The sequence below is a fragment of the Coregonus clupeaformis genome, chromosome 11 (genome assembly GCF_020615455.1).
Source record: "Coregonus clupeaformis isolate EN_2021a chromosome 11, ASM2061545v1, whole genome shotgun sequence".
Lineage (NCBI taxonomy): Eukaryota > Metazoa > Chordata > Actinopteri > Salmoniformes > Salmonidae > Coregonus > Coregonus clupeaformis.
Genome location: NC_059202.1, coordinates 2,708,647 through 2,735,600, shown reverse-complemented (window position 1 = coordinate 2,735,600; position 26,954 = coordinate 2,708,647). Strand labels below are relative to the sequence as shown.

Genomic DNA, 26,954 nt, shown 5'->3' with positions numbered 1-26,954 from the left:
TTACATTATCCTTTCAGGATGGTCTCATGACGCAGAAAGAGCAGAACACCGGAAGAGGTGTGTGTGCGCCGTTCGCTGTCAATGCAAACGAAAGAGAAGAGTCACAGCTAAACCCCTCATTAAAGACAAGATGGCAGGACTGCCCCGTAGGATCATTAAGGTAACTAACTGTTCAGTGCTTTACGAATTACACAGAATATTGTTGTTGTCTATGACCGATTCATGATGTCCTAGCTAGCAAATCCTGAAATGTTCCGCACTGACACTGTTAGCAATTTAGTTAGCTAGCATTTGCGGCAGCTGCAAAGTTACATCCGTTTCGTCCCTGCTCCTAATAATAAACCGAATAAAGGTGTGTTAAAAATACACCCACACTTGTAAAAGATGGAGAAGAAATGTGGCTTTTGTGTGGTTGTTTATTCGTTAATACACTATACACAGTGAATGTAGCATACTGACCAGAGTCTGAGCGCGTTAGCAATCAATATAACGTTAGCTTGCTAGTTAGTTAGCTAAAACGTTAGCCAGCCAGCCACCCATTCCAAATAGCTAGCTAACACTATAGCTATCTAGTCGTACATGTTTGTTGCAATGAATACACAATCAGACAGCCTACTCCCGTAACTGTGCCACAATATCAACGGCTGCAGTCTTTATTTTGGGCTAAATTGCTAATGAGTATAAAGATACTTAAGAGTTTAAATATTAAAGGGTCAATTTAGCAGGCAATTGAGTAAGCAATCAGAACATTACCATTGTGACAGATATTTCCCGTTAGGCCTGTGTTGCTAGCTAAGTTATAATATAGGCAGGGGCCAGGGCATAAGTGGGATCTCAGTTTTATGATCTTAATTGAAATGTATGGTTAGATTCCCCTTACCAGTCATCACTTCAAATAAAAGTTTATTGGTCTCCTACACAGACAGATTTGCAGGTGTTATAGCAGGTGCAATTCTTTGCTATGGTAGGGTAAATTCATTTGAATTGAGTCACTTTTTGACAGCAACTTCGAGCACCGTTATCTCTTCTTGAATGTTTTGGCATTCAGGTCCGAAAAGTCCCTTTCTGAGCATTTCTACAATGGGCAAATATGTATGGAAGGTTTCGTTCAAATCAAAAGGGGTGCTGTCAAAATGTGTAGGGTGTCCAATCAAAAACGCATCCTTTGAATTGTGTAGAGAATCCTCTAAGAAAACCAATGGTCCAAGCCTCATGTCTCTATCATAATCTGTTAAAAAGTTATTGGTTTTTACCATTGTGGGATGGCCAAAATTAGGGTGACTAACTCAATGGAGGCCAGAGAAAAAAACTGGTCAAAAATAAGTAAAATTGCACAGCAGAGCATCAACTAGGCTGGATGCTGTGCCAGAATGAAGGCTACCTGACAGGTTCACTTTCCCGTTGAACTCATCTTTCTTCTTGAATCTACAGGACTTTAAACAATATAGATTTCGATTGAGACATGACATTGTATTTTCATATTTTAGTATAAGCTTTTCATATGAATGATTTTACATTTAATTCAGCTTGTGTCATCCTAATTTTGCTTTTTGTGACACGTGGAAACAACTTTGAAAACAACCACCACAATATGTAAAATCCTCAAGTTACTGTGAGAAAGCTGCACCGCTCTGTCTCCTGAGTGGCGCAGTGGTCTAAGGCACTGCATCGCAGTGCTAACTGTGTCACTAGAGATCCTGGTTCGAATCCAGGCTCTGTCGCAGCCGGCCGCGACCGGGAGACTCATGGGCGGCGCACAATTGGCCCAGCGTCGTCCAGGGTAGGGGAGGGAATGGCCGGCAGGGATGTAGCTCAGTTGATAGAGCATGGCGTTTGCAACGCCAGGGTTGTGGGTTCGATTCCCACAGGGGGCCAGTATAAAAAAAAATATGTATTCACTAACTGTAAGTCGCTCTGGATAAGAGCGTCTGCTAAATGACTAAAATGTAAATGTAACAGAGCTCAGTGCTTATTTCGGATGTATTAGGTTACGAAATTTGATTTTTTTAATATACTGGTTATTAAATGTTGAAGACCGCACTGAACGATTCAGAACATGAATAAGAATAATTGTTTACGTAAAATGTATTTATAATATGAGGATGTGAAATTTCATCACCAAAACGCGTTTTCACTCACTCTGGCCAGAGTGGGTGGACACCCTAAGAAGTGATTGAATTCAAATGGCTTTACCAACTAGCTAGCTCCAACAGTGCAGTAGAATGTCTTGCAAATACAATACCAATACACAAATAATCAGAACAACAAATCAAGAAATGACAGAACTGGTCCAATGAACAATCCAGAGTAGATATATTATAGTGCGCATGTGTCAGAATCCAGAATATAAATATGTGGTGTGTATATAGACAGACAGTATATAATTAGTGAAGATCTGATTAGAAAGATAGCTAGCTAGTCATGTCACACCACAGCTGTCAGGGCTATAGGCCGAGACGCAGCAAATATTTTTGTTTAGCTAGCTATGCTGACACGAGAAGTGGGACATAAATAGAACATTTAATTTGACATACACAAGAGGAAGTGATTAGGCCTAGATGCACCAGTATACTAGAGGGTCCTTACATCCAGCACGTTCCCAGTGCACTTGGAGAAACTGTCATACAGCTGTTGTCACTCCTGAAGCTAGTGTAGCATAAAGATCAGGTCAGGAGAGAGTTGTAAGATTGGCGCAGAGGTGAACATCATACTATTAGCTATATACAGTGAGCTTGAGCTATTGTGCTATCACTTTGTGTGTTTATAATTATTGTTTTGTTCTCTCACTCCCTAGCCTAATTGTTCTCCGGTCTATCCTTCCAGTCTAGGCAGTTGTTTGTGTGGGTTGACTGTCTTCTTCACTCATTCACAGATCAATGAAGTCATGACACTGTCTATGCCCAGCATCTGCTCAGCCAGGGGACAACAGCGCCTTGTTTTCATTATCCCCCTGTCAAGTTGATGGCTCTCTGTGCTGAAACAGGCTAGGCTACATTGTGGATTCCAGAATGCCTTGTAGCTAGTTTATTAATCTATAAAACATTCACTTTGTTACAGTCAGCAAATTTGCAGGCTTCAAAGGAAAGTTACTACTAGTCGGCCTCTATCCTACAATTCATTTCAAAATTCTAAACTCGAGCCCCTCCAACATTGTGCCCCACACAGGGAATGCTGGGCTGTGCTTCCCATTCCCAAGTTCATTTGTCATTGGGAGTCGTCATTGAATCAATGCTATTATGCTAACAGAGAGGGGGACAGTCACACAGGTGGCGAGAGGGGATGGCTGCCGTTTTATGGACTTATTTTGTACATAATGTTGCTGCTACCGTCTCTTATGACCGAAAAGAGCTAAGATACAATTGACCAACATACAATTGCTTGATAATAAAATGGACGAACTAAAGGCACGAATATCCTACCAATGGGACATTAAAAACTGTAATATCTTATGTTTCACGAGTCGTGGCTGAACGATGACATGAATAACATAGAGCTGGTGGGTTATACACTGTATCGGCAGGATAGAACGGCAGCCTCTGGTAAGACAAGGGGTGGAGGTCTATGTATATTTGTAAACAACAGCTGGTGCACGATATGTAAGGAAGTCTCGAGGTTTTGCTCGCCTGAGGTAGAGTATCTCATGATAAGCTGTAGACTACACTATCTACCAAGAGAGTTTTCATCTATATTTTTCGTAGCTGTCTATTTACCACCACAAACCGATGCTGGCACTAAGACCGCACTCAATGAACTGTATACGGCCATAAGCAAACAGGAAAATGCTCATCCAGAGGTGGCGCTCCTAGTGGCCGGGGACTTTAATGCAGGGAAACTTTAATCCGTTTTACCTCATTTCGACCAGCATGTTTAATGTGCAAAGAAACTCTAGACCACCTTTACTCCACACACAGACGCGTACAAAGCTCTCCCTTGCCCTCCATTTGGAAAATCTGACCATAATTCTATCCTCATGATTCCTGCTTACAAGCAAAAACTAAAGCAGGAAGCACCAGTGACTCGGTCAGCAAAAAAGTTGTCAGATGAAACAGAACTGTTTTGCTAGCACAGACTGGAATATGTTTCGGGATTCTTCCGATGGCATTGAGGAGTACACCACATCAGTCACTGGCTTCATCAATAAGTGCATCGACGATATCGTCCCCACAGTGACTGTACGTACATACCCCAACCAGAAGCCATGGATTACAAGCAACATCCGCACTGAGCTAAAGGGTAGAGCTGCCGCTTTCAAAGAGTGGGATTTTAACCCAGAAGCTTATAAGAAATCCCGCTATGCCCCCGGACAAACCATCAAACAGGCAAAGCGTCAATACAGGACTAAGATCGAATCGTACTACACCTGCTCCGACGCTTGTCGGATGTGGCAAACTATTACAGACTACAAAGGGAAACACAGCCACGAGCTGCCCAGTGACACAAGCCTACCAGAAGAGCTAAATTACTTCTATGCTCGCTTCGAGGCAAGTAACACTGAAACATGCATGAGAGCATCAGCTGTTCCGGATGACTGTGTGATCACGCTCTCCGTAGCCGATGTGAGTAGGACCTTTAAACAGGTCAACATTAACAAAGGCCGCAGGGCCAGACGGATTACCAGGATGTGTACTCTGAGCATGCGCTGACCAACTGGCTAGTGTCTTCACTGACATTTTCAACCTCTCCCTGTCTGGGTCTGTAATACCAACATGTTTCAAGCAGACCACCATAGTCCCTGTGCCCAAGAACTCTAAGGTAACCTGCCTAAATGACTACCGACCCGTAGCACTCAGGTCTGTAGCCATGAAGTGCTTTGAAAGGCTGGTCATGGCTCACATCAACACCATTATCCCAGAAACCCTAGACCCACTCCAATTTGCATACCGCCTCAACAGATCGACAGATGATGCAATCTCTATTGCACTCCACACTGCCCTTTCACACCTGGACAAAAGCAATACCTATGTGAGAATGCTGTTCATTGACTACAGCTTAGCGTTCAACACCATAGTGCCCTCAAAGCTCATCACTAAGCTAAGGACCCTGGGACTAAACACCTCCCTCTGCAACTGGATCCTGGACTTCCTGACGGGCCGCCCCCAGGTGGTAAGGGTAGGTAACAACACATCCGCCACACTGATCCTCAACACGGGGGCCCCTCAGGGGTGCGTGCTCAGTCCCCCCCCCTCCTGTACTCCCTGTTCACTCATGACTGAATGGCCAGGCACGACTCCAACACCATCATTAAGTTTGCCGATGACACAACGACGAGACAGCCTATAGGGAGGAGGTCAGAGACCTGGCCGTGTGGTGCCAGGATAACAACCTCTCCCTCAACGTGATCAAGACAAAGGAGATGATTGTGGACTACAGGAAAAAGAAGAGGACCGAGCACGCCCCCATTCTCATCGACGGGGCTGTAGTGGAGCAGGTTGAGAGCTTCAAGTTCCTTGGTGTCCACATCACCAACAAACTAACATGGTCCAAGCACACCAAGACAGTCGTGAAGAGGGCACGACAAAACCTATTCCCCCTAAGGAGACTGAAAAGATTTGGCATGGGTCCTCAGATCCTCAAAAGGTTTTACAGCTGCACCATCGAGAGCACCCTGACTGGTTGCATCACTGCCAGGTATGGCAACTGCTCGGCCTCCGACCGCAAGGCACTACAGAGGGTAGTGTGTACGGGCCAAGCTTCCTGCCATCCAGGACCTCTATACCAGGCGGTGTCATAGGAAGGCCCAAAAAATTGTCAAAGACTCCAGCCACCCTAGTTCTCTCTGCTACCGCACGGCAAGCGGTACCGCAGTGCCAATTCTAGGTCCAAGAGGCTTCTAAACAGCTTCTACCCCCAAGCCATAAGACTCCTGAACATCTAATCAAATGGCTACCCAGACTATTTGCATTGCCCCCCACCCCTCTTTTATTATCTATGCATAGTCACTTTAATAACTCTACCAATATGTACATATTACCCCAATTACCTTGACTAACCTGTGCCCCGCACATTGACTCGGTACCGGTACCCCCTGTATATAGCCTCGCTATTGTTATTTTTACTGCTGGTCTTTAATTATTTGTTACTTTTATTTCGTATTTTATGTTATTTTTTTATTTGATTGTTTTAAAAAAAAACTATTGTATTCTTTCTAAAAACTGCATTGTTGGTTAAGGGCTTGTAAGTAAGCATTTCACTGTAAGGTCTACACCTGTTGTATTCAGCGCATGTGACAAATATTATTTTTTTGAAAATTTTGATTTGAGTAAGAGAGGGAACATATATGATGGTTGGAGGTTGTTGGAAAAGGTGGGAGGGCTGGGAAGTTCTGGGAACTATTCTTAGTGGGCTTGGCCCCCTGAGCCCCTGTGAGCGTGTGACTGGTCCCGGGAGCCTCTCTCTTGTCTGTGTTTGGACTGTGGGTTTTTGTCTGTGGGTTATCTGAAACATTTCAGGAATCTCGCTCAGAGGTGCATTCAGGAAAAATAAAAAAAACAGCAGCATGAACAGTGGTTAATGATAGTCCACTCTTTTTGTTCCTCTATTAGTTGTCTCTCTCTCAAAGCTATCTGTAGCTTTAGGGCAATACCACAGTAATGGAATTATGCTTTGACTAACTTTTTTCACATTAATATGTATGCCAAACAAAAACCATTTGATTTCAAAGTTTAACAAACCATACAACTCCATGCACAATAACTACTTTAAAGAATGTCCACAGAAAAATTTACAAAAACTAATTTAGTGAAAGAACTGTGCCGATGCATACTTTGGTAACGGAATTACATTAAAATCTCCCACAGGTATTTATGCGATAAGGTTTTCCAAAACCTCTTGAATATCTCTTCCAAATTAAGATTCAAAGATGTCTGCAGAAAGAATGGGGTATCAGCTATGACATGGCACCTTGAGTAAAAAACTTTTACAAAAACTAAAGGAATTACATCATGGGTCCCTGATCTGTACTACACAGAAAGGCATCATTATGGATATGAATGTCATACTCCTCATGTTTCACAAGTTTGGACATCACAGTAGAGTACAGCAGAGTAGATATACAATATACTGTACTGTATTGTACTGTACTCTGTGCTCTACTCACTGTACTGTGCAATACAAACTTGTGAAACATACACTACATTATCAAAAGTATGTGGACACCTGCTTGTCGAACATCTCATTCCAAAATCATGGGCATTAATATGGAGTTGTTATAACAGCTTCCACTCTTCTGGGAAGGCTTTCCACTAGATGTTGGAACATTGCTGCGGGGACTTGCTTCCATTCAGCCACAAGAGCATTAGTGAATTCGGGCACTGATGTTGGGCGATTAGGCCTGGCTCGCAGTCAGTGTTTCAATTCATCCCAAAGGTGTTCAATGGGGTTGAGCTCAGGGCTCTGTGCAGGCCAGTCAAGTTCTTCCACACCGATCTCGACAAACCATTTCTGTATGGACCTCTCTTTGTGCATGGCGGCATTGTCATGCTGAAACAGGAAAGGGCCTTCCCCAAACGGTTGCCACAAAGTTGGAAGCACAGAATCGTCTTGAAGTTCATTGCATGCTGTAGCGTTAAGATTTCCCTTCACTGGAACTAAGGGGCCTAGCCCGAACCATGAAAACAGCCACAGACCATTATCCCTCCTCCACCAAACTTTACAGTTGGCACTATGCATTGGGGCAGGTAGTGTTCTCCTGGCATCCGCCAAACCCAGATTTGTCCATCGGACATTCATCACTCCAGAGAACGCGTTTCCATTGCTCCGGAGTCCAATGGCGGCGAGCTTTACGCCACTCTAGCCGACGCTTGGCATTGCGCATGGTGATCTTAGGCTTGTGTGCGGCTGCTCGGCCATGTAAACCCATTTCATGTAGCTCCCGACGAACAGTTATTGTGCTGACGTTGCTTCCAGAGGCAGTTTGGATCTCTGTAGTGAGTGTTGCAACAGAGGACAGACGATTTTTACGCGCTTCAGCACTCGGCAGTCCCATTCTGTGAGCTTGTGTGGTCTACCACTTCGCGGCTGATCCGTTGTTGTTGTTCCTAGACGTTTCCACTTCACAATAACAGCACTTACAGTTGACCGGGGCAGCCCTAGCAGGGCAGAAATTTTACGAACTGACTTGTTGGAAAGGTGGCATCTTATGACTGTGCCACGTTGAAAGTCACTGTACTCTTCAATAAGGCCATACTGCCAATGTTTGTCTATGCCGATTGCATGGCTGTGTGCTCGATTTTATACACCTGCCAGCAACTGGTGTGGCTGAAATAGCAGAATCCACTAATGTCAAGGGGTGTCCACATACAGTACCAGTCAAAAGTGTGGACACACCTACTCATTCAAGGGTTTTTCTTTATTTGTACTATTTTCTACATTAGTGAAGACATCAAAACTATGAAATAACACATGGAATCATGTAGTAACCAAAAGAGTGTTTAACAAATTAAAATATATTTTAGATTATTTTAAGTAGCCAACCTTTGCCTTAACAGCTTTGCACACACTTGGCATTCTCTCAACCAGCTTTACCTGGAATGCTTTTCCAACAGTCTTGAAGGAGTTCCCACATATGCTGAGCACTTGTTGACTGATTTTCCTTCACTCTGCGGTCCAACTCATCCCAAACCATCTCAATTGGGTTGAGGTCGGGTGATTGTGAAGGCCAGGTCATCTGATGCAGCACGATATCACTCTCATTATTGGTCAAATAGCCCTTACACAGCCTGGAGATGTGTTGGGTCATTGTCCTGTTGAAAAACAGTCCCACTAAGCGCAAACCAGATGGGATGGCGTATCGCTGCAGAATGCTGTGGTAGCCATGCTGGTTAAGTGTGCCTTGGCTTCCAGTTCAAGCTCGCATCTACTACAAAACCATGGTGCTTGCCTACGGAGCTGTGAGGGGAACGGCACCTCCTTACATTCAGGCTCTGATCAGACCCTACACCCAAACGAGGGCACTACGTTCATCCACCTCTGGCCTGCTAGCCCCCCTACCTCTACGGAAGCACAGTTCCCGCTCAGCCCAGTCAAAGCTATTCGCTGCTCTGGCACCCCAATGGTGGAACAAGCTCCCCCATGACGCCAGGACAGCGGAGTCACTGACCACCTTCCGGAGACACTTGAAACCCTACCTCTTTAAGGAATACCTGGAATAGTATAACAGTAATCCTTCTACACCCCCACCCCCCATTGAAAAAAAAAAAGAAGTGGTTGTCCCACTGGCTATCCTAAATTGAATGAACCAATTTGGAAGTCGCTGGTTTCTTTGCAGCAATTCAACCTGATTCACGAACAGTTGATGTGTCTGTTACTTGAACTCTGAAGCATTTATTTGGGCTGCAATTTCTGAGGCTGGTAACTCTAATGAACGTATCCTGTAACTCTGGGTCTTCCTTTCCTGTGGTGGTCCTCATGAGAGCCAGTTTCATCATAGCGCTTGATGGTTTTTGCGACTGCACTTGAAGAAACGTTCAAAGTTCTTAATTTTCCGTATTGACTGACCCATGTCTTAAAGTAATGATGGACTGTTGTTTCTCTTTGCTTATTTGAGCTGTTCTTGCCATAATATGGACTTAGCCCTATTTGGTGAAAGACCATCTTCTGTATACCACCCCTATATTTTACATTTACATTTTAGTCATTTAGCGGATGCTCTTATCCAGAGCGACTTACAGTTAGTGAGTGCATACATTTTCATACCTTGTCACAACACAACTGATAGGCTCAAACGCATTAAGAAGGAAATACATTCCACAAATTAACTTTTAACAAGGCACACCTGTTAATTGAAATGCATTCCAGGTGACTACCTCATGAAGCTGGTTGAGAGAATGCCAAGAGTGTGCAAAGCTGTCATCAAGGCAAAGTGTGGCTACTTTGAAGAATCGCAAATATAAAATAAATCAAAATATAACACTTTTTTGGTTACTATTTGATTCCATGTGTGTTATTTCATAGTTTTGATGTCTTCACTATTATTCTACAATGTAATTTTAGCAAATGTATTGAAAATCTAATCAAATTGTATTTGTCACATACACGTGTTTAGCAGATGTTATTGCGGGTGTAGCGAAATGCTTGTGCTTCTAGCTCCGACAGTGCAGTAATATCTAACAATTTCACAACATATACCCAATACACACAAATCTAGTAAGGAATAGGATTTAAGAATATATACATATATGGACAAGCAATGACTGAGTGGCATGGACTAAGATACAGTAGAATATTATAGAATACAGAATATACATATGAGATGAGTAGTGCAAGATATGTAACATTATTAATGTGACTAGTGTTCCATTTCTTAAAGTGGCCAGTGATTTCAATAGGCAGCAGCAGGTTCTAATGTGCTATGATGGCTATTTAACAGTCTGATGGCCTTGAGATAGAAGCTGTTTTTCATTCTCTCGGTCCCAGCTTTGATGCACCTGTACTGACCTCGCCTTCTGGATGATAGCGGGGTGAACAGGCAGTGGCTCAGGTGGTTGATGTCCTTTTTGGCCTTCCTGTGACATTGGGTGCTGTAGGTGTCTTGGAGGGCGGGTAGTTTGCCCCCGGTAATGCGTTCGAGCAGACCGCACCACCCTCTGGAGAGCCCTGCGGTTGCGGGCGGTACAGTTGCCGTACCAGGCGGTGATACAGCCCGACAGGATGCTCTCAATTGTGCATCTGTAAAAGTTTGTGAGGGTTTTAGGTGCCAAGCCAAATTTCTTCAGCCTCCTGAGTTTGAAGAGGCTCTGTTGAGCCTTCTTCACCACACTGTCTGCGTGGGTGGACCATTTCAGTTTGTCAGTGATGTGTACGCCAAGGAACTTGAAGCTTTCCACCTTCTCCACTGCGGTCCCGTCGATGTGGATAGGTGGGTGCACCCTCTGCTATTTCCTGAAGTCCACGATCATCTCGAAGTGGAGATGTTGTTTCCTACCTTCACCACCTGGGGGCGGCCCATCAGGAAGTCCAGGACCCAGTTGCACAGGGCGGGGTTCAGACCCAGGGCCTCGAGCGTAATGATGAGCTTGGTGGATACTATGGTGTTGAATGCTGAGCTATAGTCAATGAACAGCATTGTTACATAGGTATTCCTCTTGTCCAGATGGGATAGGGCAGTGTGCAGTGTGATGGCGATTATATCGTCTGTTGATCTATTGGGACGGTAAGCAAATTGAAGTGGGTCTAGGGTGACAGGTAAGGTAGAGGTGATATGATCCTTGACTAGTCTCTCAAAGCACTTCATGATGACAGAGGTGCTACGGGGCGATAGTCATTTAGTTCAGTTACCTTTGCTTTCTTGGGTACAGGAACAATGGTGGCCATCTTGAAGCATGTGGGAACAGCAGACTGGGAAAGGGAGAGATTGAATATGTCCGTAAACACACCAGCCAGCTGGTCTGCGCATGCTCTGAGGACGCGGCTAGGGATGCCGTCTGGGCCGGCAGCCTTGCGGGGGTTAACATGCTTAAATGTCTTACTCACGTCGACCACAGAGAAGGAGAGGCTACAGTCCTTGGTAGTGGGCCTCGTCGGTGGCACTGTGTTATCCTCAAAGCGGGCGAAGAAGGTGTTTAGCTTGTCTGGGAGCGAGACGTTGTGTCGGCGACGTGGCTGGTTTTTCTTTTGTAGTCTGTGATTGTCTGTAGACCCTGCCACATACGTCTCGTGTCTGAGCCGTTGAATTGCGACTCCACTTTGTCTCTATACTGATGTTTTGCCAGTTTAATTGCCTTGCGGAGTGAGTAGCTACACTGTTTGTATTCTGCCATATTCCCAGTCACCTTGCCATGGTTAAATGCGGTGGTCGCACTTTCAGTTTTGCGCAAATGCTGCCATCTATCCATGGTTTCTGGTTATGGTAGGTTTTAATAGTCACAGTTGGCACAACATCACCTATACACTTCCTGATAAACTCAGTCACCGTTTCAGTGTATTCGTCTAAATTATATTCGCAAGCTACCCGGAACATATCCCAGTCCGCGTGATCAAAACAATCTTGAAGTGTGGATTCCGATTGGTCAAACCAGCGTTGAATAGTCCTTAGCACGGGTACTTCCTGTTTGAGTTTCTGCCTATAGGAAGGGAGGAGCAAAATGGAGTCGTGGTCAGATTTGCCGAAAGGAGGGCGGGGGAGAGCCTTATAACCATCCCGGAAGTTCGAATAGCAATGGTCGAGGATTTTAGCAGCGCGAGTACAACAGTCGATATGTTGATAGAACTTCGGCAGCCTAGTCCTCAAATTTGCTTTGTTAAAATCCCCGGCTGCAATAAATGCAGCCTCAGGATATGTGGTTTCCAGTTTGCATAAAGTCCAGTGAAGTTCTTTGAGGGCCGTCGTGGTATCGGCTTGAGGGGGAATATACACGGCTGTGACTATAACCGAAGATAAGTATCTTGGGAGATAATACGGTCAGCATTTGATTGTGAGGTATTCTAGGTCGAGTGAACAGAAGGACTTGAGTTCCTGTATGTTACTACAATTACACCATGAGTTGTTAATCATGAAACACACACCTCCGCGCTTCTGCTTCCCGGAGAGATATTTATTCCTGTCTGCGCGATGAACTGAGAACCCATCTGGCTGGACTGATTTCGACAGAATATCCCCAGAGAGCCATGTTTCTGTGAAACAAAGTATGTTACAGGCCTTGATGTCTCTCTGGAAAGAAATCCTTGCCCGGAGCTCGTTGAGCTTGTTAACCAGAGACTGAACATTAGCGAGTAGTATACTTGGAAGCGGTGGGTGGTGTGCGCGCCTCCTAAGGTGAACCAGCAGGCCGCTCCGAGTGCCTCTCCTCCGCCGCCGATGTTTTGGGTCAGCCGCTGGAATCAGTTCAATTGCCCTGGGGAGAGCAAACAAAGGATCTGCTTCGGGAAAGTCGTATTTCTGGTCGTAATGCTGGTGAGTTACCGCCGCTCTGATATCCAATCGTTTTTCCCGGCTGTATGTAATGATACAAAACACTTTCTGAGCTAATAATGTCAAAAATAATACATACAAAAACAAAATACCACAAAGTTTCCTAAGAGCTAGTCGCGAGGCCGCCATCCTCGTCAGCGCCAGGTACTACAGAAATATGTAATTTACATAAGTATTCACACCCCTGAGTCTTGTTGCTTGCTAGCTACTCTGTTGACAGTTTGACAAGAACATGTGGTAGCTAACTAACTTGATAATTGTTTACAAACAAATTATTGAATGTGCTAGAAAGCTAAACTGCTAGCTAGTTGACTGCTGTGGCTAGCCAAAAAGTTGGATAATCTTATCATTTGAGGCTTTGAAAGTGTTCTTACACTATGATTTTGAACATTCAAAGCAACTGGGAAACGTCCATGGCAGGCACTGTTGCCACCTTAACTTGCTACATAACTTCTGAGTGATAGTAAGCATGAGCACTACCAACAATCAGCCTACACCACTGCGCACACACCCGTCGTCACTATGACAACTAGCGTAGCCATGTCAGCAAATGACAAAACTGATATGAGTGTTAAGGCCTGCAGTGTGAATAAGGCTTAAGAGCTTTGCACACCTGGATTGTACGATATTTGCCCATTTTTATTTTTTTATAAATATTATAGCCTCCTGAGTGGCGCAGTGGTCTAAGGCACTGCATCGCAGTGCTAACTGTGCCACTAGAGATCCTGGTTCGAATCCAGGCTCTGTCGCAGCCGGCCGCGACCGGGAGTCTCATGGGCGGCGCACAATTGGCCCAGCGTCGTCCAGGGTAGGGGAGGGAATGGCCGGCAGGGATGTAGCTCAGTTGATAGAGCATGGCGTTTGCAACGCCAGGGTTGTGGGTTCGATTCCCACGGGGGGCCAGTATAAAAAAATAATTTAAAAAAATAATGTATTCACTAACTGTAAGTCGCTCTGGATAAGAGCGTCTGCTAAATGACTAAAATGTAAATGTAAATGTATTCAAGCTCTGTCAAGTTGATTGTTGATCATGGCTAGACAGCCATTTAAGTCTTGCCATAGATTTTCGAGCCGATTTTAAGTCAAAACTGTAACTAGACCACTCAGGAACATTCAATGTCGTCTTGGTAAGCAACTCCAGTGTAGATTTGGCCTTGTGTTTTAGGTGATTGTCCTGCTCAAAGGTGAATTCGTATCCCAGTGTCTGTTGGAAAGCAGTCTGAACCAGGTTTTCCTCTAGGATTTTGCCTGTGCGTATAGCTTTGTTTCTTTTTTTCCAAACAAAACTCCTTAGTCCTTGCCGATGACTAGCATACCCATAACATGATGCAGCCACCTCCATGCTTGAAAATATTAAGTGGTACTCAGTGATATGTTGTTGGATTTGCCCCAAACATAATGCTTTGTATTCAGGACAAAACGTTAATTTCTTTGCCACATTCTTTGCAGTATTACTTAAGTGCCTTGTTGCAAACAGGATGCATGTTTTGGTATATTTGTATTCTGTACAGGCTTCCTTCTTTTCACTCTGTCATTTAGGTTGGTATTGTGGAGTAACTACAATGTTGTTGATCCATCCTCAGTTTTCTCATATCTCAACTATTAAACTCTGTAACTGTTTTAAAATCACCATTGGCCTCATGGTGAAATCCCTGACAGGTTTCCTTCCTTTCCGGCAACTGAGTTAGGAAGGAAGCCTGTATCTTTGTAGTGACTTGGTGTATTGATACACCATCCGAAGCCTAATTAATAACTTCACCATGCTCAAAGGGATATTTAGCGTCTGCTTTTTTAATTTTTACACATCTACCAATCGGTACCCTTTGCGAGGCATTGAAAAACCTCCCTGGTCGATTGAGGGACCTTGCAGATAATTGTATGTGTGGGGTACAGCGATGGGGTAGTAATTCAAAAATCATGTTAACCACTATTATTGAACACACAATGAGTTTATACAACTTATTATACGATTTGTTAAGCACATTTTTACTCCTGAACTTATTTAGCCTTGCTAAATCCAGGCTCTGTCGCAGCCGGCCGCGACCGGGAGACTCATGGGCGGCGCACAATTGGCCCAGCGTCGTCCAGGGTAGGGGAGGGAATGGCCGGCAGGGATATGTAGCTCAGTTGATAGAGCATGGCGTTTGCAACGCCAGGGTTGTGGGTTCGTTTCCCATGGGGGGCCAGTATAATTTTTTTTTTTATATATATAAAATATGTATTCACTAACTGTAAGTCGCTCTGGATAAGAGCGTCTGCTAAATGACAAAAATTTTAAATGTAAATGTTTTTGTTAATTTCAAAAATGTTCTACAAACAAATTTCCACTTTGACATTATGGGGTATTGTGTGTAGATCAGTGTCACAAAATGTCAATTTAATCAATTTAAAATTGAGGCTGTAACACAAAATGTGGAAAAAGTAAAGGGGTGTGAATACTTTCTGAAGGCGCTGTAGGTCAACATGTAAACAATGTGGGAGTAGCTATTCTCTGCTTCAGATGACCGATGCCCATAAGGCCTGTAATGCCATCATACTGTATGTCTATGGCTTCATTGGCGATGCATGCCATATGATAAGCTGCTAAATGAATTTTATATAGCTGATATACTGAGAGAGCGTGAAAATCAAATAAAACAGATTGGAGATCTTACAACTAGACAAAAAAGAAATGTTCATTTTCGAGAAACAACACAGACACATTAGAGACAGAACCCCTTCCCGTCTTTATTGCAGGATTGTGATATGTGATTAATCAACATTGATACATCATTTGGAATAGTAGTTTAACAATTAAAACAGTTTAAACACATAGATTAATCAACACTTCATCACTTCAAAATGTACAAATAAGCTAACGCGTATGTAAAGATTAGACATCTTAGTCTAAACAACAATAGATACTTGAGTAGTAGCAAGTAGGCTATTATTACTAAACATAATTTCAGGTGAACAAAAAAACTCCATACCAGCGGTGGCCAACCTTGCTCCACTGATCCCTGATCTACTGGGTGAGCAGACGTCTATTCCAGCCCAGCAATAGCACACTTGATTATCAACTCATTAGATTTGATAAATTGAATCAGGTGTGTTATTGCTGGTTGAAACAGAACCCTGCATATTCAGAAGACCTCCAGCAGGGTTGGCCTGCTCCAATTGTAATAGGTTTATACATTGTGTGTGATGTTTAACTGTGTTTTTGTATACAACGTTTGCTAACATAGGTAGGCCTACACATATAACCCATGGCATATAGGATATATGACTGTTGGCCACACTAGCATAGGCAACAACTACCCGGACGGAAAACAGTGAAACAGTGACGCACATAACGCACAGCACCCCTTCTACGGGCAAGTGGGGAAGGGTTCTTGAAATGTAGCATCCAATCAAAATTCTGCAATTCAATTGTTTTTGCAATACAACATTCTGCAGACCTTCACGGGAGGCATGACAACGTAATTTTGGAGGTATGGCAACGCGAGACTACCAATTTCGTAACGGTATTACAAGTTTTAATCACTTAATAATGTATAAATAATTGATATCGGTAAAATCAATAACTAATTGGTAGGGCTACCATTACTTGTTACTTCTGTGAACTTTCATTATCCTCCCTCTTCATGAGGGAGAGAAATTTGAAAATATCTTAAAGATATGTGGGTTTTTGGTAAGAATTACAAGGCACAAAGAAGTGTTTCTTAAACTTAGAAGGTAAACAATTTCTCAAACGAAATATGTGTTGATATTAATTGGCAGGCGTCTTTCTCAACATTGTTGGGTTTTGATGCATTTCTGATACCTTTTTAAGACTTTTTCTGGTAAATGTTTTCTAAGTCCCCTTTTCCATTTGTTCATCCAGAACTCAAACCCTTTAGTCATGCGTAATTTTTTAAGATAGAAAATGTTTGAAAAAGAATCCATGCCTTCATTTCCCCAAAATATAGTCGCTATAGCTTTTCATTTGAAACACAATTTGTAATACTCCTATGAACTAGACATGTTGGTGCTCATGGGTCGTTTTAGATGGAAATGCCATTTAGATGCATGAAATGTGAATTTGTTATATACAGTGCATTCGGAAAGTATTCAGACCTTGACTTTTTCCTAAAATGTTTACGCTACAGCCTTATTCTAAAATGGATTAAATAGTTTTTTCCCTCAATCTAAACACAATACCCCATAATGACGAAGCAAAAACTGTTTTTTAGAAATTTCGGCTAATTTATTTATATATATATTTTTTTACTGATTACATTTACATAAGTATTTTACTCAGTACTTTGCTGAAGCACCTTTGGCAGCGATTACAGCCTCGAATCTTCTTGGGTATGACGCTACAAGCTTGGCACACCTGTACTTGGGGAGTTTATCCCATTATACTCTGCCGATCCTCACAAGCTCTGTCAGGTTGGATGGGGAGCGTCGCTGCACAGCTATTTTCAAGTCTCTCCAGAGATGTTCAATTGGGTTCAAGTCCGGGTTCTGGCTGGTCCACTCAAGGACATTCAGAGACTTGTCCCGAAGCCACTCCTGCATTGTCTTGGCTGTGTGCTTAGGGTCGTTGTCCTGTTGGAAGGTGAACCTTCGCCCCAGACAGGTCCTGAGCGCTCTGGAGCAGGTTCCCATCAAGGATCTCTCTGTACTTTGCTTCGTTCATCTTTCCCTCGATCCTGAGTAGTCTCCCAGTCCCTGCCGCTGAAAAACATCCCCACAGCATGATCTTGTCACCACCATGCTTCACCGTAGGGATGGTGCCAGGTTTACTCCAGACGTGACGCTTGGCATTCAGGCCAAAGAGTTCTATCTTGGTTTCATCAGACCAGAGAATCTTGTTTCTCATGGTCTGAGAGTCCTTTAGGTGCCTTTTGGCAAACTCCAAGCGGGCTGTCATGTGCCTTTTACTGAGTAGTGGCTTCCGTCCGCCTGATTGGTGGAGTGCTGCAGAGATGGTTGTCCTTCTGGAAGGTTTTCCCATCTCCACAGAGGAACTCTAGAGCTCTGTCAGAGTGACCATCGGGTTCTTGGTCACCTCCCTGACCAAGGCCCTTCTCCCTCGATTGCTCAGTTTGGCCGGGCGGCCAGCTCTAGGAAGAGTCTTGGTAGTTTCAAACTTCTTCCATTTAAGAATGATGGAGACCACTGTGTTCTTGGGGACCTTCAATGCTGCATAAATGTTTTGGTACCCTTCCCCAGATCTGTGCCTCGACACAATCCTGTCTCGGAGCTCTACGGACAATTCCTTCGACATCATGGCTTGGTTTTTGCTCTGACATGCACTGTCAACTGTGGGACCTTATATAGACAGGTGTGTGCCTTTCCAAATCATGTCCAATCAATTGAATTCACCACAGGTGGACTCCAATCAAGTTGTAGAAACATCTCAAGGATGATCAATGGAAACAGGATGCACCTGAGCTCAATTTCGAGTCTCATAGCAAATGGTCTGAATACTTATGTAAACAATTTGTAAAACAATTAAAAATAAGAACATTTTTTGCAAACATTTCTAAAAACCTGTTTTCGCTTTGTCATATTGGGGTATTGTGTGTAGATTGAGGGGAGGGGGGTATTTAATGAATTTTAGAATAAGGCTGTAACGTAACAAAATGTGGAAAAAGTCAAGGGGTCTGAATATTTTCCGAATGCACTGTATTGGTATTTTAGGCTACTATGGGCAAGTGAAGAGGAATAGGCCCGTAAAAGTCCATTGTTGTTGCTGCACGTGCAGTATTCCTGTTGCTGCACGTGCAGTATTCCTGTTACAGGTGTCACCCAGCCTCTTGCATTACCATAAGGCCGTATCAGCTGGCTTATGTTCCGTCACGTTGAGAAGGGTGTGTGTTTCTCCAGGGCCTAAAATTAACACCCGCCACCTGCCAAATACTGGTAGATTTTGGCATTGGCGTGTAACATTTATACTTCACCAGCCACGTTGGCGGGTGGTCAGGGCTCCACAGTGCGAGCATTTCACTCGCATTTTTGAATAAAAATAGTCAAGTATGATCACCTTTACAGTAAAATAAATGCTGCAGTAGCAGTTTTCAAAGTATTTCCGCCGTTTTGTTTCATAGCTGGTAAATTAATCGCACAAAGTCAAAGAACTACGAATCCTATATAGCCTATCCCACCTCGCGCAATAACACTGCCAGGCTGTGCGCATGTGAAGAGCTGAGTGAAATATTCATTTTTAGAAGCGCTGCGCACAGTTATAAAAGTTGGTCTAATTTACTTGAAACTAAAGTATACTGAAGTGAGACTTTGTTTCTTGGCAATTTACATTGTTATGTTCACAAACTAGGTTGTTTTTCTATGCTAGGGAAGAGAAGACTAAGCTTCTACTAGTAAAACTCAATCTCACAGATACAAACATGACTCCAGGCGCTCTACCACGGTACTCTCCACGGTTTAAATGGGCAGGTGAACATTTATCTTATCTGTGACATTTTGGTTAAAAGACTCAGGTCACAAAAAAAAGTATTATTCAATACACCACATTAGTTACTTCTTACTAGTAATACATATTGTTTTAGAAACATTACAAAGCATACTCATGTTTTTTTATGTTTTGTTGGTGTAATCTTTGTGACAAAATAAATATTTTGGCAGGTAAAAAATCTGAGTGGCTGGTCGATTTTTAAATCTACCTGCAACAGTGGCTGGTGGACAAAAAAGTAAATGTTATGCCCTGGTCTCAGCCCTGAGCCGGGGGCACTTGGCTTCCATGATGAGCTAGTCAGCCTACAAGATGTACTCTTCTGCAGTGGTTGATGGGGAAACTTAGCCCTAGTTGTCACCTGGGTCGTATTCATTAGGAAAACATTTTGGAAAGGTTTGCAACGGAAAACAAAAATGAGTAGACTCAGCTGCCTGATATTCTGCTATAGACCCACTAAGCGTAGTGACTCACTGCTAGCTGCCTAGTAGGAGGCGTGGGCCATGTTTTCTCCATCCATTTGCTAGAGAAATGTTAGGCTAGATGTTTTGGGCTGTAGGCAATGTCTTTGAAAGATTGATCAGTCCTAACACTGAAATTAGTGGATTTTCTTAGTATTGTAAGGGATGAGTAAGCAGGGGAACAAACTTACAAATGTGCCTGCTGAACAATGGTTACCACCACTAGATTGATAGATTCATAAATACAGACCAACATACTCAGTGTTTGTGTGTCTGTATTTGCATCTAGGCCTAACACTGTTTGTATCTCTGTCGTTTGTCAGGAGACTCAGCGCTTGATGGCAGAGCCTGTTCCAGGCATCAAGGCGGAGCCTGACGAAGGTAACGCCCGCTACTTCCATGTGGTCATCGCCGGGCCCCAAGACTCGCCCTTCGAAGGCGGCACGTTTAAACTTGAACTCTTTCTTCCCGAGGAATACCCCATGGCAGCTCCGAAAGTACGCTTTATGACCAAAATATACCACCCCAACGTAGACAAGCTGGGAAGAATATGTCTAGACATATTGAAAGGTAAGGGGCACTTGACTTGCGTCATTTTGCACCAACATGGTAGCCTGGCATCCAAACTGATTTTGCTATGTTTCACTGTTGTTTCAGTTCAGGTTAAGTAAACCAACAGTGCGACCATTTTACTTGCATATGCACCTAAATATTTTGCTGTGCGACCTGGAATTTTTATTTAGGAGCACCAGTGCGCCTAGAAAAAAATGATAGTTGTTGCAATGATTACTTCACTGTACCGCAGCCCCTTAGAGCCACTGAGAGTACACTGAGCGCAGATTCATGCACATCATGCTTGCACCATTACTACAAAGAAAACAGCTTGTTACCTCATTTTTCATTGTGCTCCTAAATTTATTTGCGCTCCTACATTTTTCAACTTAGGTGCTCACATGCTCCTTTAAAAAAAGTTCAACGTAGAGCCCTGGAGCGCAATGTTCAGTCAGGTTTAATCAGGCCACCAACATGGCAGGTTTTGTCAATACAACATGGCTGCTTGAACACAAATAATATTTAGTCTGAGGTTGTTAGCAATAACATGGCAAATGATGTCCTGAAAGCAATTAAAAAATTGAGTAGGTGGTAGCAGGTGCAGCTAATACAGGGACAGATATTCCTTTCAGCCCCCTAATAGGTTAGGTTTAGGAAGGGATTATCTGATTCTAGGTCTGACATTTAGGGACATCTACCTTTCTGGAAATATCAAAATATATTTGACCTGTTTTATCATCAAAAGTATCTATGTACAATCGAAGATAATCATATCATCATCTGACTGATAACCGATAGCTAGGGCCCACCTGCGACAACGGTATCTAGCTAGCTGTACACCGGTAGACATTGTCCTTCGTCCCCGCCTGTCGGGCAGTGTTTTCCCATAGTTCTGTTAAAGACGGCGAGGGCAGGTGTTCGACAGGTGGGAGCGAAGGAAACTGTGTTCTAGCTTAGCCAGCTAGTCCGGTACACAGCAGGCGGGGGCTACACCATGTGCTAACTAGCCATGTGTGCTAGCAAACTAGCTAGCACACTGTGTCGCTGGTTAGCTAGCACACGGTATCGCCCAAGTCTGCTGTGCTAGCGGTAGGCGGGGGCAACCGGTAGACAGTGTCCTTCGCCCCCGCCTGTCGGGCACTGTTTTCCCGCAGGTCTGTTAACGACGGTGAGGGCAGGTGTTTAGCAGGTGGAAGCAAAGGACACTGTCTACTGGTGTCAACCCTGCTAGCTAGTAAGGAGGACTCAGGGAGGCGGGGGCGAAAAACTCAGGAATGCCCACATGCAGGAATGCCCCGAATTGCAGGCTGCAGTTGCACACTTGGCTCTCTCTCTCCATGCCACTTTCCACACAGACCAAGCCCCGCCCCTGTCACTCAAGCAGCGCAGAAGGGCGGCAGTTGTTGCTCGACCACTTGTATTCAGTCTGCATGGTCAATGCAGTACATGCAACAAAAATGTTGACGACCATGAAGCAGATTTTCTGCTTTGCTTCTTAATATAAACTATAATTACACAGTTTGTGTATCTTACTGTCTGCAAACACCTAGTTTGTCTTTTCTTAGCAAGTTGTGGCTAACAAATCGTTTTAGCCGCAAATGCTAATAGCTAGTTAGCTGGCTAGCTAACTAATAAATGTACTTAGTCAGAGCGAACGTAGCTAGCTAATACAGCCTGATACCTAAATCAGCATATTTTTTTGTGCAAAAGTATCTTCTAAATCAAAGAGGAATAGGCGAAGCATGAATGTTAGCTACATGAAGTATCTAATAAAAAACATTTAATGTAGCCAAAGATTATAGGGTCCCCTAGGAAACACTAACCAACGCGTTCCTACCCTGTCACAATAACACCTCCCTGGCTTTTTCATTCGTTATCATGTCAAACAGCACTCTATTCAAAGTGCCCACTATTATATACTAACTATCTACCTAACTTTCGAACGTTGCTATGGGAACAGCCAAACAACAGGAAGTGAGGGATTCGACTTCCGCTTTACTTCCCTACTGAAGCCTGCCGGTGGCAAACTTGCCAGAGTAAATCATTTGAAAGAGTACATTTATAGAGTATAAAAGTCAAGTAAATAAGTAAGTGTAATTTTATATTTATTTCATTCAAGTTCGCTAACGTTAGCTAGACTTACTAGTAGGCTAGTTCTGTTGTGATAACGTTAGTTGTGTTGTGTTAAGGCCCGGGTCATCCACCAAGCCAATAACAATAACGATAACTATAAAATGTTGGTGAGCATCCACACTAGAGGAAAGTTTATTGTTCTCCAGTCCGACACCTGTCAATCCACTGATCAACGCATCCTTCTGCACGCTGCCTATTAATAAGGTGGTAACACAAGACCATTCATGAGGTCTGGTCTGGTTCAGATCATTCAGTGCTTTCAGGGTGTGTTCATTGTCATAGTGACAACTGCAAATAATACTTCAATGTATACACGTAGGCCTAATGAAAAATAATATAGTAACTTGTATTTAAATGTAGCAATTCAACAACAAACGCCATTTAGCCTGCACATCTTTTACAGCATATCATTGCCTTGTTGCTCAAGTGGTTTGCAAGTGATTTCCATTTTTCTAATGGTTGTCAATTCCTTTGGGTCTTCGTTTTCACTGTGCTCATCTCTGTATGTCCTGTGCAACTATTTCCAATGCATCAGTGCAATAATGTTATCATAACTTGCCAAAAGTGATCACACCAATGCACCTTTTCTCCTCACATTTCCTCGACCTGCATTTTCTATGCTGTAGGCCTGTTTTACATTCAGCAATTAGCAAGCCTGCTTCATTCCCCGAATAGGCTATTAGGTCTAGTATAAAAAATGATCTAAATAAATGTCCTATAGCTTTTGTAGCCTATAGCTTTTCCTGGGATTTCACGAGAAGAGAAATGCCTATTGCGGAGAGGCTTGCGTAGCCTATAGCCTGTTGCGCTCGGGAGCAGCTGGAAGAGAGAGGCTAGTGATGTGTAGCCGAAGTAAGAAGCTAGATATTACACCATTCATTAGCTAAATATTAGGGCTATAGGCTAAATATTTACCTGTCAAAGTCCAAGAAAAATAAGTTAACAGATTATGAAATGGCAGATCTGTAGTGCGTTCCTCCAGGCTGCACTCTGTGGTCCCCGGGCTACAACAACACAGTGCAATGAGGAATTTATTATTGTTAAAGTGAATACACAATTATTTTAAACTGCAGCGATGTAGGCTAATTTGAATAACCGCTCACATGTCCTGTTTTGTTTCATGCCGAAATAACGGCATAGGCCAACAGCCTAGGCCTGGTTATGCAACCATTTGGATCAGTTTGGGTCTATTCTCGACAGTTTAGAAGGACCAGAAAGGTACATTGGCAGGCCACTCATATGGTATAGGCCTATTTTGTCAGGATGTAGCATATTAAGATAGGCCTACTATAGGAAAATATGGGCTTCTCCTTCCAACTCCCCGCCCGTTAATTCTGTAGCCTATTTTACATTCAGCAAGCAAGAGAAAGTGTGCATCTCTTCTTCAATAGGCTATTAATAGGCTAAAGAAAATAAGTCTAAATAAGTGTCCAACAAGCTTTTGTAGTCTGGCTTTTCCTGGGACTCCAAGATTTAAAAGGAATAAGCCGTGGCAGCTGAGAGGCCAGGTGCGTAATTATGTAACAGAACAATGAAGACAGACCGTCTCGAGATGTAGCCTATAGCCTAACATGCTGACCACACCACACCACACCGCTCGCGCGAGCATTGCGAGCGTCTGTGTAGCCAGGCGCTAAAATAGTTATATTTGTGACACTTGACGCGCTGCAAGTCGCCTCATTGGTTTTTAGGAGCATATACCCATGTGGGTGATTGAAAGATAAACTGAGGTCCACACTCCAGTCCAGTTGGTGGTGGTAATGCACCTTAAAGTTGGTTGCCAACCGCCATATAAAGTCAGACGAAGAAGACGACTGAAGGAGAGATTACTAGAAACTAACTCTGTTTACCCTTTTATCTGTGGGTTAATTGTTGGAGTAGAGGACCTTGTGCATGTCAAGTAAAATAACAACCCAATGTTTACATCCCAGGACAAATTAGCTAGCAACAGCAAGCTAGCTAGCTAAATTGCCATGAATGTTTAATGCTTTTCGACCTGTCCCCAAATGAATGTAGTTTGTTCAGAGTTCGTTTTCATATTTCAATCTGCGTGTCCTGATCGCGTCTGGCGTGGATGGACAAAATCAACATGTGCCCGGTCTAGTCAGCATGTAAGAGCCAATTTATGCTTGATCCGAAAATGTGGTCGGAGGCGCCGTATGGATGGTGTGACTCAATTGCAGAGGCCAAATTGAGCTCCGTACCGCATCGCTGTGCACCTCTAAAATGTAACAATGCGGAGGGCTCCATATAGCACCGCATTGACATGATTGGTTGATGGTAGGTGAGGGCGGGAGGTCCTGTTTTAACAAAAACTGACTTCCTTTACAACTTACTTCAAAATAGTGCTGCTCGGCGAAGCGCAAGAAGTATGAATGCCCGGTCTTCTGCAGAGGCCGTATCACCATAAATGCTGCACGGCCCATGCAGATGTCGGATTGACTATGCAGCACCTTTAACTTAGAAGCTTATGCATATTAGCCCATTATTCATAAGCTCAATCTTAGGCTTAATACTGCAGTGAATATATCCAGTCAATTTACACAGCGAAATAAAAAAGTTGATCAGACAATGAAGTCATAGGTAGCATTGTGTGCACTCCCGAGGCTGCGCTGTGCGCTCCCTCCCTGCATCTAGGGTTTTTTCTCTGCAGTTTAGCCTAAAAGGTCCAGCCACATTAGCAGGACAGTTATATGGTGTATTTTGTTATGATGTATCAGCTAACAGAAACATGCTAATGCAGGGATTTCTAGTAGCGTGCATATTAATTATGATAATGCAGGAGCACGGAGGTTGTATCCATAGTTTCCACTTTTGGCTTGCATGTTTTTAGTGTTCGAAAATGAGGTAGATAAAATTAGAATATTCTAATTTATTTCCATAATTCCAACAGTTCACCCAAGTGTATTGATCTAAGTCAAATTACCATTGCAGTATTTGGTAAAAAATAAGGCCTAGATTTTTTTTCCCATATCGTGCAGCCCTATGTGGCAGTGTGGAAATTATCTCAAATGAGTGCAGAATGGAGAAAGCCACATTTCGAAATCGCTTAGAATGTATGTTGCCACCCTAGGGTCATGCACTACTCACAAAGCAAATGTATAACTTGTATTATTCAAAAACATCATACCATCAACATTTTGAAAAATATTGTGATATGATATTTTGGCCTTAACGCCCAGCCCTAACAGATACAGGGGAGATGAGACGGCTTTAACTGTCTGTTACACTGCTGCAGCTGCTCTGTATCTCTGTCATACACATCAGTGAGTTCAGGCTCATTAGTGGGACAGGCCTGGGCATTGTTTCCTGCCATATACCCACTGCATTAGAATCATGTTTGGCCTGCGAGCGCTATGAGGGATTTTCCTTTTTAATCTCACCCAAAAGATCAAGGGCCTCTCAGATTACACTTTTGACCTCCCACTCGAGCCGCATATCCCCATTGCTGCGACATGCCACTAGCTGCCTCACCACTGCCCCTATCGCTCAAAATGGATACATTGCTCAGGCTTCTCTTCCTCCTGAGATACACTTTTTTTCTCCCCCTTCATCCCTCACTTTCTCCCCCTCCTCATTTGTTTTCTTATAAAATCTCCTTTCACAGATAAATGGTCTCCAGCCTTACAGATCCGCACAGTTCTGCTATCAATCCAGGCATTACTAAGCGCTCCTAACCCTGATGATCCTCTAGCGAATGACGTTGCGGAGCAGTGGAAATCCAATGAAGCTCAAGCCATAGAGACAGGTGAGTCTTGATGAAGCCCGGCTCTGAGCAGTGAACGCCTCCATAGTGCATTCCTACCCACTCACCACACCCACTTGCCTGGGTCATGTTCGTTATGGCACGCAACAGAAAGGGAAAGTTAACTATTTTTTTTAGACAAGTCCAGGGAGTTCCTGTTTATTTTCTTGTGTGTTTGATGCCCAGTGAACACAACCCTGTTACAATTTTACACAGTAGCTCAGTCTCTCAATGCAGCCTACCATTCAGCCAATCCAACACTGAATAATCTTGCTGGTAACTTTAGATGCTACACCTTATGAACTCATGACTTAATTTGATATAAACATTTTAATTTGTATATTGTAGCTTTTTTACTCTGTGGCCTACCCTGCAAAGCAAGTACAAATGTGACGGAGTTACAACTTGAAGCCTCAAGGATTCTACCGAAAGACTAATAAATAGCTGACTCACCAGTCAACACAGCATTTCGTTTTTCGATCTACACTTGCTTTCTGAGCTCATCTCTCTTCCTTATTTTGTGTTGCAGCCCGGACCTGGACCAGGCTTTACGCTCAGAACAACATAGAAGTTTAGAAAAGGCGACAAGCTGAGCGAAACCAAGCGGGAAGTCAGTGTGAACACAAATTCCTCATGTTCTGCCAAGACCACTTCTTCTTCCTACTTCATTTGCATTTAAAGGACACCGTCTTGGAGGAAAAAAAGTTATTAAAATAAAAA

At 43.4% G+C, this 26,954-nt stretch overlaps 1 protein-coding gene across 1 annotated transcript; it reads left to right on the top strand.

Moving 5' to 3' along the window:
• The first annotated feature begins 46 nt into the window (after positions 1-46).
• On the top strand, positions 47-26,954 carry LOC121576998 (ubiquitin-conjugating enzyme E2 N). The gene is made up of 4 exons (XM_041890670.1): positions 47-160; positions 20,128-20,374; positions 26,097-26,237; positions 26,764-26,954. The coding sequence occupies exons 1-4, from the start codon at positions 131-133 to the stop codon at positions 26,808-26,810; spliced, it is 465 nt and encodes a 154-aa protein (XP_041746604.1). The 5' UTR covers positions 47-130; the 3' UTR covers positions 26,811-26,954.

Excerpts from the sequence above, each read along its gene's own strand:
- LOC121576998 (XM_041890670.1), top strand. The coding sequence starts at position 131 with ATGGCAGGACTGCCCCGTAGGATCATTAAG. Across the intron at positions 161-20,127 it reads TGCCCCGTAGGATCATTAAG|GAGACTCAGCGCTTGATGGC; the intron begins GTAACTAACTGT and ends GTCGTTTGTCAG. Across the intron at positions 26,238-26,763 it reads AGCTCAAGCCATAGAGACAG|CCCGGACCTGGACCAGGCTT; the intron begins GTGAGTCTTGAT and ends TTTGTGTTGCAG.